Here is a 16,858-nt window from a genome sequence, read left to right as displayed (position 1 = left end):
TAACACAACATCCTAACCACTGAACTACCATGGAATATCCAGGAATTCTCATTTTAATACAACAGTTACCAAAACTTGTCCAGTGAATTTCATTATTATTTTTATAATTTTATTTATTTATTTTTGGCTGTGCTGGGTCTTTGTTTTTGCACAGGTTCTTGTCTAGTTGAAGTTGGAATGCTCGGACTTCTCATTGTGTTGGCTTCCCTTGTTGCAGAGTACAGGCTCTAGGGTGTGCGGGCTTCAGCAGTCATGGCTCCCAGGCTCTAGAGCACAGGTTCAGTAGTTGTAGAGCATAAAGGTTTAGTTGCTCCATGGCATGTGGGATTTTCCCAGACCAGAGATTGAACTCGTGTCTCCTGAATTGGCAGCATATTCATCACTGAGCCACCAGGGAAGTCCTGTCCAAGGACTTTTAAAATGTCCTCCTCTTAAAGACAAGGAATAACATACCCTTTCTAATCTTTTCTTCGAAACACTAGTTCTTCCTCTTTGGCTCAAGATTAGGGTTATATTTTAACATTTCTTTCTATGAACACCTCTGCCATTCCATCTTGATGAAGAATTTTAACAGCTGTTACTTAAGAAGTTTATATGGCAAAACCAATACAATACTGTAAAGTTAAAAAATAAAAACTAAAAAAAAAAAAAAAGAAGTAGTTGTCTAGCTCTTCTACCATGGAACATGGTGAGTCCATGTACAACCAATCATACCCATAATTCAAAGAAGCTTGTCACTTATGTTTTAAAGATTTCTATGATTCTCATAGTTTTATGTAATAAATAGGTAAACTATTTAATGTATTTCATGTAAATGCAACTAGAACTTAAGAGTTAAGAAATTTCAGAGGAATGTAAATAACACCAAGAGCAACAAATTCATTTTGCCAAAGAGGATAGATCACAGGAAGTTTAAGGTTCTGACCCCAAATGACTTTTACAGTTAGTGATAGAATTGGTACAAAATAAAATTTAAATTTTTTTCTAGTGAATCATACCACTGTTTCACTCATGTGTGGATCTAATACTTCTTTGACCACAAAGATTACATTTTTCAAAATATGTAAGTAACATACATATATTACATAGAATATGTACGCATATACTTCTGTAAAGGCAAACATGCAATGTAATTATAAAGTTATGCATAATTATTGCCAACCCCTTGCCATGTAAATTTTAAGCACTTTTATATTGTTTAACTCCTGAATGAAGGCCATTTACTGCGATATTATAAATAAAAATGAATCTCCAGATATTTACAAGTATTGAAATATTAGGCCCAGTGCTTTCAGTAGTGTGAATGATGTACCATAATATTCCTAATTTACGAGCACCAAAAGACCTCTGCTCACCTTGTCACATTTGCAGTTTCCCATTGTACATGAACTTATTTCCTTTCGTGATTTTTATTTTTTTCCTTTTTTCACTTTAATTTGTATGTCTCTTTGTTGTAAATCAAATATGTTTTTTTATTTTTTTTCCTGTTAACATCTGTATGGTTCTTATGGGCTAAATGCATCCCCATAAAATTCATATTTTGATGTCCTAACCAACACTGATTTGATGGATGTGAGTCTGAGTGAACTCTGGGAGATAGTGATGGACAGGGAGGCCTGGCATGCTGCGATTCATGGGGTCGCAAAGAGTCGGACATGACTGAGTGACTGAACTGAACTGAACTGAACCATCAGTACCTTAGAATATGACTATATTTGGAGAAAGGACCTTTAATGAGTTAACGAAGATTTAAAAAAAGAAGTCATGTGAGTGGGCTCAGTGTGACTGCTGTTCTTAGAGAAGAGAAATGAGCCCGGGTGGGGGTTGGGTGGGGGGGACAAAAAATGCAGTGAAATGAAGAAAAGACAACTATGGAAAAGCCAAGGAAAGAGACCCTGGGAAGAAAACTCTACAGACACCTTGAGCTTAGGCTTCTAACTTCCAGAACTGCAGGGAAAACGTTGTTCAAGTCACCTAGTCTGCATTGCTTTGTCATGGCAGCCCTGACAAATGAATTCAGTGATTTAGCAAACATAAAAGATAGAGATACTGAGAAAAGGTATTATTTTCTTATTCATTTGGTACAAGTAAGACCCACCAATTTCATGTGCTTGCTTAGTATCTCAGTCACGTGCCTTGAAACGACCTACTTCCCCTGTCTTCTCTGTGTCATCATTGCTTCTGACATATAAATACACGCAGAGGCAGTCAGATTCTCTAGCAAGGTGCAACAAGCATTCATTGTTGACAAGAATCAGCTGGAAGTGATTTGCATAGTAACCTTCTTCAAAGGACCTTGCATCATGGCATAGCCAGTCATGTTGCTGGGGCAGACCCAGAAGCTGACATATTTTTTTCCTTCAGAATAGTTACGGAATCACCAGCTTGGGGCAGACCCAGAAGTTGACATATTTTTTTCCTTCAAAACAGTTATGGAATCACCAGCTTTTTAAAAAAATTACATGAACACTTCCCAAAGCAAAGTATATTGCAAATTATCACACTCCATCAAGACTGAATACAGTTCCCTGCGATGAGACAAAGGTATAGCCATCAAAGTGGGGAAGAACCATTGATCTTGATAAGGAAGGCAAGCAGAGTCTGCAGTTATGAGACACCAAAAGAACAGCGGGAAATGCAGATTCAGATGGCCAAATTGGCACAACATAACTATCAGATATTTATTTCTGAAGCAAGCATTTAATAATGAATAGGACTGAATACAATCTGCCTACATGACTTCTATTTCTATCCATTTTCCCCATATGTGAATGTTTCCTTTCACACTTTGCAATACAAATACGTATAAATATTTCAGAAACGCAGCTGGATATAGATGATGTCTTCAGAAAGGGTTCATAAGTAACTTTTATTTTTCCTATATATTGTTTTAATATTTCAGTAGTCACTTGTATAGTTATAATATTAAGAAAATATATTCTTACTTTATAGGTAGTTACCTGTTTTGTTAAGGGCCTTTCTAGATATTGTGAAGTTCACTTAAAAGTGATGTATCAGTATATGAGTGCAGCTTACTTGTCTGCTTATAAAATCTAGTATTTCTGAGAAACTTCATCAAACTAAAAAGTAAGTTGTTTTCTACAAAGGAGAGTCATGATATTGTTTATATTAGAATTGCAGATAATAGGGTAAAGAAGTAACTCTGAGCTCCAATAGAATGATGTTCCAAATTGAAATTCATGTTAATAAAATAAATAAATCAACTGCCAGATCTTGCATTAATGTACATTTAGGTGTTATATTTGGTTTGAATTTTTCAAAGTTCCTGATGTTTCATTTGTTTGGTAATTATTAATATATTTAGAAATTCTATAAATCCATTCTGCATTATTTGATAAATGTTTTATCTTCCTGGCTCATCAAAGAATCACTAGCTTGTAAGAAACTCTGAGAAACTGTATATAAATTTCTCTTCCCTTGTTTAAATCAATGAAATTTTCCCCAAAAATGTTTCATAATAACACAACTTAAATTTTTGGTATGACTGAAGACTGCAGTGATCTGAAGATTTGTTAAAACCAACCTTTCACGCATTGGCACAAAATTAAAACAAAACAATTATTTATTTTCATCTGAATTTCAGCCTGAGGCTTCTTTTATAAAGAGTTTTTTTTTTTTAATTTTCTTTTTAAAAATTTTATTTCTTTGGAAAACAATTAACATTTTCATGAACACTTTTAATAGGAACTAATATTAAGATCAAACATTGCTTTTAAAGTTTGGGACTTACATATTGACTTTGTTATTATCGCATTTATTTCAATTTTCTGAAAGGGTAGGAAAAAACAAATATATATTGGCATACATTTAAAAAAAGAAAAAAGAGCAGTTTAATTATAAGAAGATGGAGTTCAGAAAGTTTTCTTCTTCTTTCCTTAAAAGGAATGAGAAGTCGGCATGTTGCTATTGCTCCTTGACATAAAGACAGTGTCTTTGTTTTATGTCCTCTATGTCTGAATCCTGCAATGCCATCACAGCAGAGAGTAGTCTACACTGCTTTAAATGATAAGAGTTTCAATAGGCACTTTAGTGGAATTAAGAAAAATCTAACACTCTTCCACCGTGATGCCACATAGCTATCTTCGTTCTAGGTTGTCACGTCAGTAAATTGTATTGAATAGGCCTGAGCTTGTCTCAGTGTGTTTCCAAAAGAACAAAACAAAACCAAGCAAGTACACACTAGAGGATTTATCTTGTGTTGGCAGAAAAAACCAAAACTGACAATATGATAAATATAGCAACTTGTTAGAAACCAGATAATCAAAGGAATCTTGTCCTAGAAAGCCCTGTGTGTATGTGTGTGTGTTTATGTGTGTGTATGTGTGTGCGTGTGTGTGTGTGTGTACGCGTGCATGTGCACGTGCGTGATTTCTATTTATGTTCCTTTCCCTTAAATTTCTTCTGTTGGCTGTGTTTTAACCTTTGCCTCTCCTCTAAGTGACTTTATCAGGGTTATAACTCTCTTCTTCTCCAAACATGTCTGCCAAGACTTTAAAGCGGGGTCCCCAGTCTGTCAGGTAGTTGTAGTCCTGGTCTGCTTCTGTGGTCAGAGACTCTATGGAGCTAAGAGAGTCGGCTACTGATCCGCTGCCTTCATAGGCGTATGTTGCCAGTGAATCATATGGTGGGGCTGTGGGGTCCACATCATTTTCTTGTAGCCTTTGATTAATGAAATCCCTTATGTCTGTGTTATCTTCCACTGGTGGTCTCTGACGAGGTAAACAGAGAGAGTCTGGTTTTATATCCCTGCGAATTTTGTTATCTTCTATCACTTTTGGGTTTCTCAGAGCACCAATGTCGAAAGCCTGGGTGTCCTCCTCCCCACCTCCTTCATCATCATAATGGATAACGTTGTCTCTGATGTCTTCCTTAGAGGTCATCAAGGTGTCTTTCTTCTTCTGCCTTCTCAGAGCTACATACAGCACAACTATGGCTAGAACAAGACAAAAATGGCAAAGTGAGACTATGTCTGCTCATCTCTCCATAAGAAATTAAATTGATCAGGGCTGGCTGAGTTTTTTAATGACATCCTGTTATTTTCAAAGTACACATATTGTAATCTGTATGGATCCTACCTATGCTGATTTTCATTGTTTAAATTCAGTTTCAGTTTTAAATTGTAACTAAAGTGAAAATATTGCAAAACTCACAAATTCTAATAATGGTAGCCTTATATTTGACATATGTTTAAATATCTCAGTGTCAGGCAATTTTTTACAAAATTAAAAAAAGCAGAGAAAGGCAAATAATTCAACATAATTTATATGCTGAATTTTTAAAAAATGGTATAAATAGACCTATTTACAAAATAGAAATAGAGTCACAGATGTAGGAAACAAACTTTTGGTTACCAAGGGAGAAAGGCAGAAGAGAGAAATTGGGAGATGAAATTGACATATACACACTACTATATATAAAATAGATAATTAATAAGAACCTATGATGTGGCACAGGGGACTGTAGGCAATATCTTGTAATGATCTATATGGGAAAAGAACCTAAAAACAAGTGGATATATGTATATGAATGCCACTTCACTTTTCTATATACTGAAACTAACATAGCACTGTAAATCAACTATACTCTAATAAAAAATTAATTTAAAAAAGAAAAAAATAAAGAAAAGAATGGTTTGTCCAATCATACATAGAATTGTATAGCTTGAAGTAATAAAACTTGGGTCTTCCTTGGTACCTCATCTAGTAAAGAATCAGCCTGCAATTCAAGAGATACCAGTTCGAATCCTGGATCAGGAAGATCTCCTGGAGAAGGGATAGGCTACCCACTCCTGCATTCTTGGGCATCCTTGATGGCTCAGACAGTAAAGAATCTGCCTGCAATGCAGGAGACTCAGGTTCGATCCCTGGGTTGGGAAGATCCCCTAAAGGAGGGCATGGCAACCCACTCCAGTTTTCTTACCTTGAGAATCCCCATGGACAGAGGAGCCTGGCGTGCTACAGTCCATGGGGTCGCAAAGAGTCAGATTCAATGAATGACTAAGCACACACAATAAAACTTGGGGGGCTTCCCGGTGGCTCTAGTGGAAGAGAACCTGCCTGCCAATGCAGGAGACATAAGAGACCCAATTTCAATCCATGGGTTGGGAAGATCCCATAGAGGAGGGCATGGCAACCCTCTCCAGTATTTTTGGCTAGAGAACTCCATGGACAGAAGAGCCTGGATGGCTACAGTCTATAGGGTGGCAAAGAGTTGGACGTGACTGAAGTGATTTAGCACACAGTAAAACTTGAATTTTGTTGCCCATAACTGACACTTAGATATTATTCATATCTAGATTTACATTGTGTTAACATTGCTTTATTTCTAATGAAATAAATACAAATCACAGAAAATTCACTTTTAAAAGCATTAAACAAGAGAAAAAGAGAAAGAATATACAGTATAAGAGTCAGCTTTCCAAATTATGTCAAGCAAGGCCACAAATTATTTAAATTCTGTGTCTTACCATATTAAGATATTCTCCAAACTAAATGCCTAGTAATCAACTGGCCTTCTTTAAACAAGATCATACTTTAAAATACTTAATTTATAGACTCTTATCATTGAATATCTCTTTTTTTCCCCATCAACTTATGGTCATCATTGTTTCAATATATATATTTTTTATGAGTGAATAAACAGATTCACACCATTAAGTCAGTGCTCAATTTTGCCTGGAATAATTCTCCCCTCTCCTCCATAGCAGTGGCAATAGATTTAAAGCCAAATGTGTTTAACACAACAGTGTTTGGAAGGAAGATCTTGTCACAGGATTAGAAAGTAGGAGACTACATGATGATTAAAGCAAGTTTATTCCCTTTTCTTCCAAAATTAAGGAGGAAGATAGAGGAGATAAAGGTAGAGCTTCTGTACAATGGGTTTTGAAGAGATGTTCAACACTTTTCACTTCTGGGCTTTATGAAGATCTCAGAACTGAAAACACTATGGTTTATTCATCCAAAGTGTATGTGAGAGAGTTTAAATCTCATAGAGAGACCAGCATATGTATAAAATGGCTTTAGAGTTGCCATGACTAAAAAAGACACTGATTAGATGTGCTTGAGAGTCAAATAGAAGTTACCGGGCACCACAAGATTCTCATGCTTTCACTCACCCTAGGAAATATATAAAATGGCTAAGAATAAGATGATCTAAAGGGATCTGAGATTGGCTACAGAGATCAAATAGATGGATTTGTAAGCAGACCCCATGGCAAGACTGAGTGTCAACATTCATAGCTGTGTACCAGCAATTCACACCTAGCTGCGAGGTGGACACTTGCTAAATACTTAGCATGTGTGTGCTAAGTTGCCTCAGTCATGTACAACTCTTCCATGGACTTTAGCCCACCAGCCTCCTCTGTTTATGGGATTTTTCAGGCAAGAATACTGGAGTGGGTTGCCATGCCCTCCTCCAGGAGACCTTCCTGATCAAGGAATCAAAACCGGGCTTCCTCATTGCAGGTGGATTTTTTACCGTCCAAGCCACATATCCTAGTAAGTACTTTAAATTTTTATTTTCTATCCCAGAGATAAAGGTATGTATGTACATTTGTCAGAATATTTTGGTTAAATAATACACATGCATGGATATAAGCTGATTCCACAGAGCCCAACTGTACCTCTGTTGCAATATTCATTTAAAGGAATGACTGGAAAAATAAAAATTTAAAAAAATCTCTTTTTTTGTGTGAATCCAGTAGAGGATGAATAAATGAAACAGAGTCAGCTGAACAAAGTTGATGGAAGAGGGAAGCCCCTGAAGTAGGTTTTCATTCTCACAGAGATGTTACAGAATACATTTTCTTCAATCCTTTCCCTTTGCTGTGCTTCTCGGTATTTTAGTGTATTCTGTTCTGTCCTAGTGGGAATGGTGAGAGTTTTGATGTAAGGAGATCTGAGAAAAGTGGAATAAGAATTGCTTCTGGCCCACACTTTAGACAGAAAAAAAACAAATTCAGAGGTGTCTTTACTTCTTTCCTGGGCTTTCTCTTTTCTTTAATTCTTTATTGAACCAGTATTGGACAACTACTCTTTGTCTAGTGTCATTTTAAAGATTCTACAATACAACAATTACCAGGATGTAAAAACATGAATTTAAAACTGCTGCTGCAAATGGGATAGAAAAGTTCATTGCACCGAGTGCCACAAACTGTTTGTTCATACTTGAAAATTCCCTAGGGCTTGAACATACTTTTGGTGATATTTATTTCTATTGGTATATTTCCATGTGGTAGGAAGTAGAAAATTAATAAAACTATAATTCAGTATAGATAGTCTTCCTTTTTTCTATATGCAGCAACTCAATGAATAAACACTGATTTACATAGTAAAATGAGGAGAGAGATACACAGACAAGGGAGAGAAAGAGAATACGTGATTAATATTGAAACCAACCTAAGAGTATAACAATGCAAAGAAGGATTGCAATCAAAGCCCCAGTGCTAAGTCCTACAGGTAGAAAAATTGCTTCCACGTTACAAGACAGGATGGTACCATCAGAGTCACATCGACAGACTCGAATAGTCATTGTGTTTGTGCTGCTCTGGACAGGATAACTGCTGTCTTCTATTACTATGGGGAGGAAATACAACTCTTGCTGCCTGCGGCTGTATCCATTTCTTCGGGTTTCAATTCCAGCTGTGTTGTCTACAAAACATAACACGTATGGTAAGATGGTTACTATGAGTATCACTTCAAATCTTCAAGTTGGTATCTGTTAAATGGTAGGAAACTCTTGAGTCAGTAAAATACATCCATATTTCAATTCTTTCTTTTATCATTATGAAAGCTGCCAAAATGTAATCAGATGTAATCAAAGAAAATCCTTTGGAAAAGAAGAAACATTAATCTTGTCTGCCGTAAGAATTAAATTTTCTATTGAGAAAGAATAGAAAATTGTTTACAAGACAAGAAATATGTTGTATCAAAACACTTTTTTTTTCTGATGTCAAAATCTCAGAGAAAACAATCCTCAGTGTATGCTTTCTTACATGATTAGGAGAACAAAGATTATAAAGGATGAATCAGTATATAATATTACCTAAGAATGTAGTCTTTAAAATATGACACATATCAATATACTATTTCTGATTTTTTACTTTTCCCAACTCTATATCCTCGCTACATATATGTAAATATGTGTGAATATATGTATACATTTTCACTTTTCTAAAACAGCATAAGAAACATGGAAAAGAAAAGAAAATGTGTTAAATCATCAAGATTCATTAAAATTTGTAAGGAGTTTGAATCATAATAACCATCAATTGCCAGATAAAGAAATGTGATATATATGTATATATATAGATAGATAGATAGATAGATATACATTTTTACACACACAATGGAATATTATTCAGTCATAAAATGGAAGGGAATCCTGCCTTTTATGACAACATGGATGAATCTGGAGGGTATTATGCTAATGAAATAGACAATACAGAGAAAGACAAATACTGCATGATAAAACTTACATGGGGAATCTAAGGAAAAAAAGAAAAGTAGAACACGTAGAAATATAAAGTAGAAAAATAGTTGCCAGAGACTAGAAGTGGGGAGAAATGGGATAAAGTTGGTAAGAGGCTTAAAAACTCTCAGTTATAAGATGAATAAAGTCTGAAGATCTATATTATAGTACAATGACTGTAGTTGATAACACTGTACTGTATTAATGAAATTTGCTAAAAGAGTAGAACTTAAATGCTCTCATAAAATAAAGGCGAAAAAGCGTCTATCCATTTAAACCAAAAAACCTTCCAATTACCCTTAAAATATAACAAGATAAAATGAGGATATGGTAAATGGCATGAGTGGCAAATATACGTTTAGATCATGAGAATATACTATATCATGAGGCAAAGATGATCTGATTTATGTTATTATGAGTAACCAAATATAGATTCTCCAGCAAATATAAAATGGTGGAAAACAGTCAATACTTTGGTTCCTGAATTATATGACTGTCTACTTAGTTGCCCAAGCCAATGGTCTCAAGTCTTACTAGTTTTATTCCTCATCATTTTTACATGGAGTCTAGGAGATCTAGCATCAAGCTTATGTACTCTATCTCCCAAGTCACTAACCCCCATCCTCACAGCCATGCCTCTAATTCAAGACACTTTCATCCATTTTATGCAATAGTATCAATATAGACTTGTCTTCGTCTATTGTTTTCTACACTGGATCCATTCTGATCTGCTAAAATGCTCTTGTGTAAACCTTTCAAAGACTTCTCAAGTCATTGGGTTTAAGTTACAAACTCTTTAAATGGCTTATAGACAGGTTAACTAAAGTCAGAACAGCTGATCAGTTTCCAGCCTTAATGTATTTAATCCAGTGTCCTTTGTATTTTTGTAGTGATTTTAATAACAGCAGATGTAATAATATTAGTAACAGTAAAAAGGAAAAAAATAATTAGTAACAGTGATGGTTGTAGCAGTGAAAACTTGTATTATTTTCACTAAAAAGCCTGCACCATACCATGTGTCATACAAATAAAACAATTATTTGTATGCATGAGCAGTGCATGTAAAAAAATGATATATTTAAAAGATGAAAAGTAATTTCCCGGACAGTATATTAGTTGTCTGACTCATTAAGGGATCACCCCCATTATAAATGGAAGTAACTTGCCTCATTAGATATAGTCTATATAGGTTATTAAACACTGACTTTACTGTTAGTCATAAATTTTGTATTTCTCGTATATAGATTTCTATATTTTAAGAAGCTGAGTACTTTTAGGAAGAGCATTGATTTATACCTTTGTGTTCTTTTACAAAGTTGCCTGATAAAAGCTAAATTTTTATGTGGTTAAACTTACTTCTGAAGTCACGAACTGTAAAATTTGGTTTGATGGCAGCTTCAGGTGATAATTTAAAGGAGAATTGCTGTCCAGCAGGTGAAAGATCTCGGTCTGCAGCACTGACTATCTGAATTATCTGAAACAAAGTTGAGATCAGACCTGAAATCAGTCATTGATTTCAAAGGGAACTCTACATGCCAGGCTAATACATATATTTAATGAAACACGCAAGGAAACAAAAATGACATTTTTAGAATTTATATCATTGGGCCAATCATTTACAAATACTTTTATAAACAGTAAAGTATTTAGAATTAATAGTGGCAGGTACAATTACAGGGTATGGAATAATTGTAAATCGATGCCCACATAACTAAAAAGAATAACAATGTTGAAAATTCTCACTAATAATCAAAATAAATTAAAATGTACTTGCTTGCATTTTAAATTAGACAAAGTAAATGCTTTCTAGCCTAAATATGAAAATACTTACTGGAAACAAAATCTCTGGTTATTTAAAAGTCCTTTCAAGGAAAAAAATTAGTATCATTATGTTTGTGAGAATGAGTTTTATCTTCATAAATAAGTAAAATGGTGAGAAAGAAGCAGAAGCTGTACATCTGTTTTTGTTGTTATGTTCCCCCCACCCCACCAGTGGGTGAGAATATAAATTATGTTTTCTTGGAGGTTTTTTTTTTTTTTTAAGAAGTAATCGTGGCCAACTTCATTTCAAAAATTTTCCTAAATTGCTCCCGAAAGTGGTATATCTAAACAGGTAAAATTCTAATACTTCAGTGAGATGCCCTTAGGAATTTGGTGATTAACTTTCAAGAGCCAAGCTATGAAAATGATAATTCACTATATAAATAAACAAATAGAAAAGGCTTTGAGGTATTTATTTATTAATGTATGCAATGTCGTTGCATCAGGAAGAAATTGCAGGACAAGCGTGCAGAAGAGGAAGGCAGTATGTTGCTCAGGTGACACATTCTTAGACTAAATTTGAATTTGTCAGAGGAAGGACTTAAATAATCCTGTGCACTTAGATTGATGCCACTAAACATGAGAGTTATTTGCCCCTATTTGTTTTTATTCCATGGTTAAAACTCAGACTTATGACTGTTATCTGCCTTCTATATAGCTGTGTGTTTTGTTGGGCACAAACAGGACCACACACAAGTACACAACATATATACTGGGATTTCAAGTTCAGTACTAGGTAATTGTTAATTTGATCATGGGATCTCTAAAGATAATCTCAGTTGCCTATTTTACTGTGGGGGTTTCCAGGTGAGTAAAGTGGGCTTCTCTAGTAACACAGATGGTAAAGCATCCACCTGCAGTGCAGGAGACACGGGTTTGATCTCCGGGTAGGGAAGATTTCCTGGAGAAGGAAATGACAACCCACTCCAGTATTCTTGCCTGGGAAATCCCGTGAACAGAGTAGCCTAGTAGGCTACAGTCCATGAGGTTGCAAAGAGTCAGATATGGGCATGTCTTAGCAACTAAACAGCAACAAGTGTTACTGTGATTCAGCCACACAGGATCTATTTAGCCTTTAGAAGTATCATGGATTCAACACCAAAGGCCAAGTTGTGGAATACGGCAATTTAGTCAAATAATTACCACGCATACCCCGTAAAGCTTCAATTTTCCTCAAATAAAACTATTTACTCAGATCACTATATCTCATCCATAAAATTTCTTTAAATTATTTGGGAATTAATTTGCAAGTTTTGTTTTGCCTTTGCTATCAACTAACATAATTATTTTTTTATAATAAATCAACATCAAAATTTATGAAGAAAACAACTTCACAACAAAAAAATCTTTTAAAATAGCATACAGAGGTGACCTTTTTGGTATAAACTGGCAATGATCTGGAATTGACACTTGGGAGTTATTGCCCTAAGGAACTACTTGGTCCAATACTGCATTGATTCATCATATAAATCACTATTGACTTATGTAGAATCATCTTTTCTCTTCTTTTGATAGGTAGAAACAGGCACAGAGATAGATAGGTAAGGCATATATACATACATACATGTATATTAAGTTATTATATAATCCAAAAAAGATAGTTCCTATGCATAGTTTCTAGACCCTTAGGATGGCTGGGGTAAAAAGCAGAAAATGCTCATATACTGTATATCTCATATTTCAGGGTTATATTTCATTTGTAAATGTGGGCCAAAAGGGCTTCCCTGGTGGCTCAGTTGGTAAAGAATCCATCTGCACTGTGGGAGACCTGGGTTCCATCCCTGGGTTGGGAAGATCCCCTAGAGTAGGGCATGGCAACCCACTCTAGCATTTTTGCCCAGAGAATTCCCATGGACACAGGAGCCTGACAGGCTGCAGTCCATGGGATTGCAAAGAGCTGGGCACAACTGAGTGACTAAGCACAGTGGCCCAAAAGAATACAAAATGCTTGACTATAATTATTAGGAAAAAGAGCTTTCAGGGATTCCACAGATTTCTTACCACTTTGTCTGAGTATACGAAAATAAAGTTATCTCTAATAACTTCTACTATTCCCAATTTTTTAATTTATTCGAGAAACATAGAAACATTAGAGTTCTATTTCCAAAAGTCTCTCAATTGGTGCATTACATGATTCTGATTGCCATGATATAATCAATGTCCCACATTACCTAAAAATAAAGGACTAGCTTTGAGGGGCAGGTGGAATGCTCTGGAAAATAGTCAATACTTCTAAGTTGTCAAATTTTGATAAACTTCTTTTAACTTTTTGTCTGTGTGCTCAGTCGCTCAGTTGTTTCAAACTCTTTTGCCACCCCATGGATCATAGACCCCATGGACCAAACTTCCCTGTCCATGGGGTTTTCCAGGCAAGAATACTGGAGTGGGTTGCCATTTGCTACTCCAGGAAATCTTCCCAACCCAAGTATCTAACCCATGTCTCTTTTGTCTCTTACATTGGCAGTTGGATTCTTTACTTCTGTATCACCTGGGAAGCCTCTTATAACTTTGCAAATAATGAAATCCAGCAAAAAATTTGCCGTCATTTAAAGGGATAAAACATTAACTTTATATATATATATATATGTCTTTTTAAAGTTAAAGGTGCAAATTTATCACTTTGGAACATATGATTAAATAAGTCATCCTGTAATAAAGTTAATGAAATTAATGTGTTAGTTGCTCAGTCATACCCAACTCTTTATGACCACATGGACTGTAGCCCATCAGGTTCCTCAGTTCATGGAATTCTCCAGGCAAGAATACTGGAGTGAGTTGCCATTCCCTTCTCCAGAGGATCTTCTCGACCCAGGAATTGAACCCAAGTCTGCAGTGAAGGCACATTCTTTACCATCTGAACTACCAGGGAATTGTCTCCAAATTATCAAAAGAGGTAATAGAGCAACACAATGCCCTAGAAGTTTCTGTACTGATGGGAACACTCTGCATGTACACTGATAAAAATGGTAGCCACTTGGAAACTAGAATTAGCAAATACAATCTAAATATATAACTAATAAGGACCTATTGTTTTTTTTTCTAATTTTATTTTATTTTTAAACTATTGTTATAGCACAGGGAACTCTATATTCTGTAATAACCAAGATGGGAAAAGAGTCTGAAAAAGAATGGATATGCATCTATGTATAACTGATTCAATTTTCAGTACACCTGAAACTAAATACTGAAAACCAACTATACTCCAATAAAAGTATTTTTAAAAAATTGTAGCGACTCATCTCATACAGCTACCAGGCACTAGGAATAAACAAGTGTGAATGATAACTTTTAAAATGTATTTAATATTAATCAAATATATATAAGGCTAGTGAACATCACGACTAGAGCCATGCGAGAAATATTCTATGAAGCAGTAGAAGACACTCAAATGGGAGCAAGTACTAGATATTAAAGGACATTTTTAATAAAGATATAGTTTCAAATATTAAGATATTTCCTCAGGTAATAATTAAACTTCAAATTTACTTAAATTAGTAGTTAAATAGTTATTATATATAAAAGAAATTAAAATAGACATCAAACCAAAGCATATAGATGGATTTTTCTTTCAGAACCTAGGTGCACATTATTGGATTAATTGTATTCTTATTGCATAACACACTCTTACCATCTGCTCATGCCTGGTTCCTATTGTTAATCATATTACATCATATCATATCATATCTCCATTCATTCATTTACGAAAGTGAAAGGGTTAGTTGCTCAGTCGTGTCCTATCTTTGCAACCCCATGAACTGTTGCTCCTTTGCCTATGGAATTCCAGAGGTAAGATTACTAGAGTGGGTAGTCATTCCCTTCTCCAGGGAATCTTCCTGACCCATGGATCGAACCCAGGTCTCTTTCACTGCAGGCAGATTTTTAACCATCTGAGCCACCAGGGAAGTCCTTTATAATAGTGTTTATAGAAAAGCTGGCTACTCACCATTACCTACATAAACGCTAGGATTTTGACAGCAACTTTCATTCACCATGTGGTCCTTCCTCATATGCTCTCCCCACTAGAACCTCCCTCCAGAGTAATACTTAGTAAGAAAATGTAATCCAGATATTTTGAATAACCCAGGTGTTCTATTCAAGGCCACCAGAGAAAGTTTTCCATTCTTCATAGGCTTAAGAGTATCTATGCTCCCCTTCATAAAAGCATGTGAACAAAGTAAGGAACATCATAGAAGACTATAGTCTAAAGTTTTTTGCTTACTGGACTTGCAGGCACAAGTGTTTTGGAAATTTCATAGTCTATAGAAAATAGCAGAATATGCAATCCTAGAACTGTTAGTTATACAGAATATATTCACTAGGCCATCATTTTTATCCCATGTGGTAATAATTCCACATGCAACACATGCCATTAATTCAAAAGAATATACTACCATTTATGGTTTATTTTATGAAGACATGTGATCCATGTCTATATGCATGCATGGTCTCATAACCTAAAACACATGCATATAGCAGGTTTTATAAAATCTTAAATAACAACATTGATAAGATACCTGTCCTGGTTTGGCATTTTCACACACAGCTGTCTCATATGGCACAGATATTTCTGGAGGAAATTCATTGACATCTAGGACATTAATTAATATGTTGACTCTGCTGGTTAATAATGGGTTACCTGTTTGAAACATACAAGGAGAAAAGATGATTACAAAATCTGATCCATCATTGTTTTTATAGTGAATATCATTAACATTTAAAAATCAGCATTCATATGGAATCCAGATGACCTTTCCTTTATGGGAAACTGAGGCATTGTGTCATGTATAAATGATAAAAAGATGAATATGGGCACTCTCCTTGTCTCACTGTCAGAGAACTAGCAGTGCACTACATAAGAATTTATCCCTGAAAATCATCCCCAAAGTTAAGGACAACCATTTAGCTCATGTTTCATCAAAAGTGCAGCCATCAAACCAGAGTTAACAAGACCAATCTTCACTAAACAGTTATATTTTTCATTGACTAAAACATATGCTTTTATATGTATGTCTATGACTTTATTCAGTAGTATCATCTACATATTTAAATAACTTTCTCAAACTGATCCCCCCTAAAAAGATGATAAATTACAAGGAATATGAAGGAGAGATGATTTTTTTATAGATGAAAATTAAAATAAACTTAGGGAAGTAGAAATAAGAGATTATGGACAGTTAGGATGCACCCTAAAACTATTTGCTGATGATGAGAAAGGACAAAGTAAACAGCATTTCCTTCCTACTGTGTCTAAAAATATTGTTTTGAAAAACTGTCTCTGTCAATATCACATCACGAGTTTTAGTCCCAACCTGCAGTATGGTACCAACTTCTCTGTCCTTTGCTGAAGAAGACCAGGCATAATTCAACAAATAAGGTATAACATAATGGATATGTTTCAATTTATTTATTTTATCTAATGAAACTTTACAGATGGATAAAGTGCCCCAGGTTATTGAAGTATCTTGTCCAAAGTCACACATCTAGAGGAATGGGGAGTTAATATCCAAACTCAGGACTATGGACATCCAAATATTATGTTCACTCCACT

The 16,858-nt window shown here is 35.1% G+C and overlaps 1 protein-coding gene across 8 annotated transcripts in view; it reads right to left on the bottom strand.

Moving 5' to 3' along the window:
• Nucleotides 1-2,642: 2,642 nt before the first annotated feature.
• CDH12 (cadherin 12) overlaps nt 2,643-16,858 on the bottom strand; it is a 1,193,543-nt gene continuing 1,179,327 nt past the window's right edge. For 7 of the 8 annotated variants that reach the window (XM_061393824.1, XM_061393826.1, XM_061393825.1 and 4 more), the window contains 4 exons: nt 15,825-15,946; nt 10,846-10,963; nt 8,418-8,669; nt 2,643-4,954 (listed from right to left, as the gene is read on the bottom strand). In XM_061393824.1, coding sequence (XP_061249808.1) covers nt 4,455-4,954; nt 8,418-8,669; nt 10,846-10,963; nt 15,825-15,946 — 992 coding nt within the window. In that variant the 3' untranslated portion in view covers nt 2,643-4,454. The remainder of the gene's footprint in view (nt 4,955-8,417; nt 8,670-10,845; nt 10,964-15,824; nt 15,947-16,858) is intronic. The other variant, XM_061393829.1, reaches the window with a different exon arrangement.

The sequence above is a fragment of the Bos javanicus genome, chromosome 20 (genome assembly GCF_032452875.1).
Source record: "Bos javanicus breed banteng chromosome 20, ARS-OSU_banteng_1.0, whole genome shotgun sequence".
Classification (NCBI taxonomy): Eukaryota; Metazoa; Chordata; class Mammalia; order Artiodactyla; family Bovidae; genus Bos; species Bos javanicus.
Note: the sequence above shows the minus strand (reverse complement) of the source record. Positions and strands in the feature narration are given on the sequence as shown.